General features: G+C 70.6%; 1 protein-coding gene across 1 annotated transcript in view; it reads left to right on the forward strand.

The window, feature by feature from the left end:
• The window catches only part of LOC102262368 (WD repeat-containing protein KIAA1875), a 20922-nt gene that overhangs the window by 344 nt on the left and 20258 nt on the right, over positions 1-320 (forward strand). Inside the window, exons 2-3 of the mRNA XM_014538696.1 lie at positions 22-137; positions 303-316. Of these exons, the coding sequence (XP_014394182.1) occupies positions 22-137; positions 303-316 (130 nt within the window). The remainder of the gene's footprint in view (positions 1-21; positions 138-302; positions 317-320) is intronic.

Below are 320 nucleotides of genomic sequence, written 5' to 3' on the forward strand. Positions count from 1 at the left end.
CGCTGCCCCCACGGCCCGCAGAGCTGTCGTTCTCGAAGCTGGTCCCGAAGCTTTTCATGAGGAGCACGACCCCCAACGCCCGCGCCCGCCTGCTGTGGCTGCTGCTGCGGAGAAGCCTCCGCAACATCTTGGAGAAGGTGCGCCTGGCCCACGGCCTCTGCCTGGAGGCTTCGCTCCTGGCCTGGCGGCTCCCCTCGGGGTCCCTAGCAGGAGCCAGCCATCCTCTGGGCTCCCGAGGCGGGGCGCCTCCTCTCCCCGCTCCCCCCAGTGGACTGACAGCCTGCCCACCCTCCTGCCCGCAGGAGAAGAGGTCCGAGCTG

This window comes from Myotis brandtii, unplaced genomic scaffold (assembly GCF_000412655.1).
Source record: "Myotis brandtii unplaced genomic scaffold, ASM41265v1 scaffold1956, whole genome shotgun sequence".
Taxonomy (NCBI): domain Eukaryota; kingdom Metazoa; phylum Chordata; class Mammalia; order Chiroptera; family Vespertilionidae; genus Myotis; species Myotis brandtii.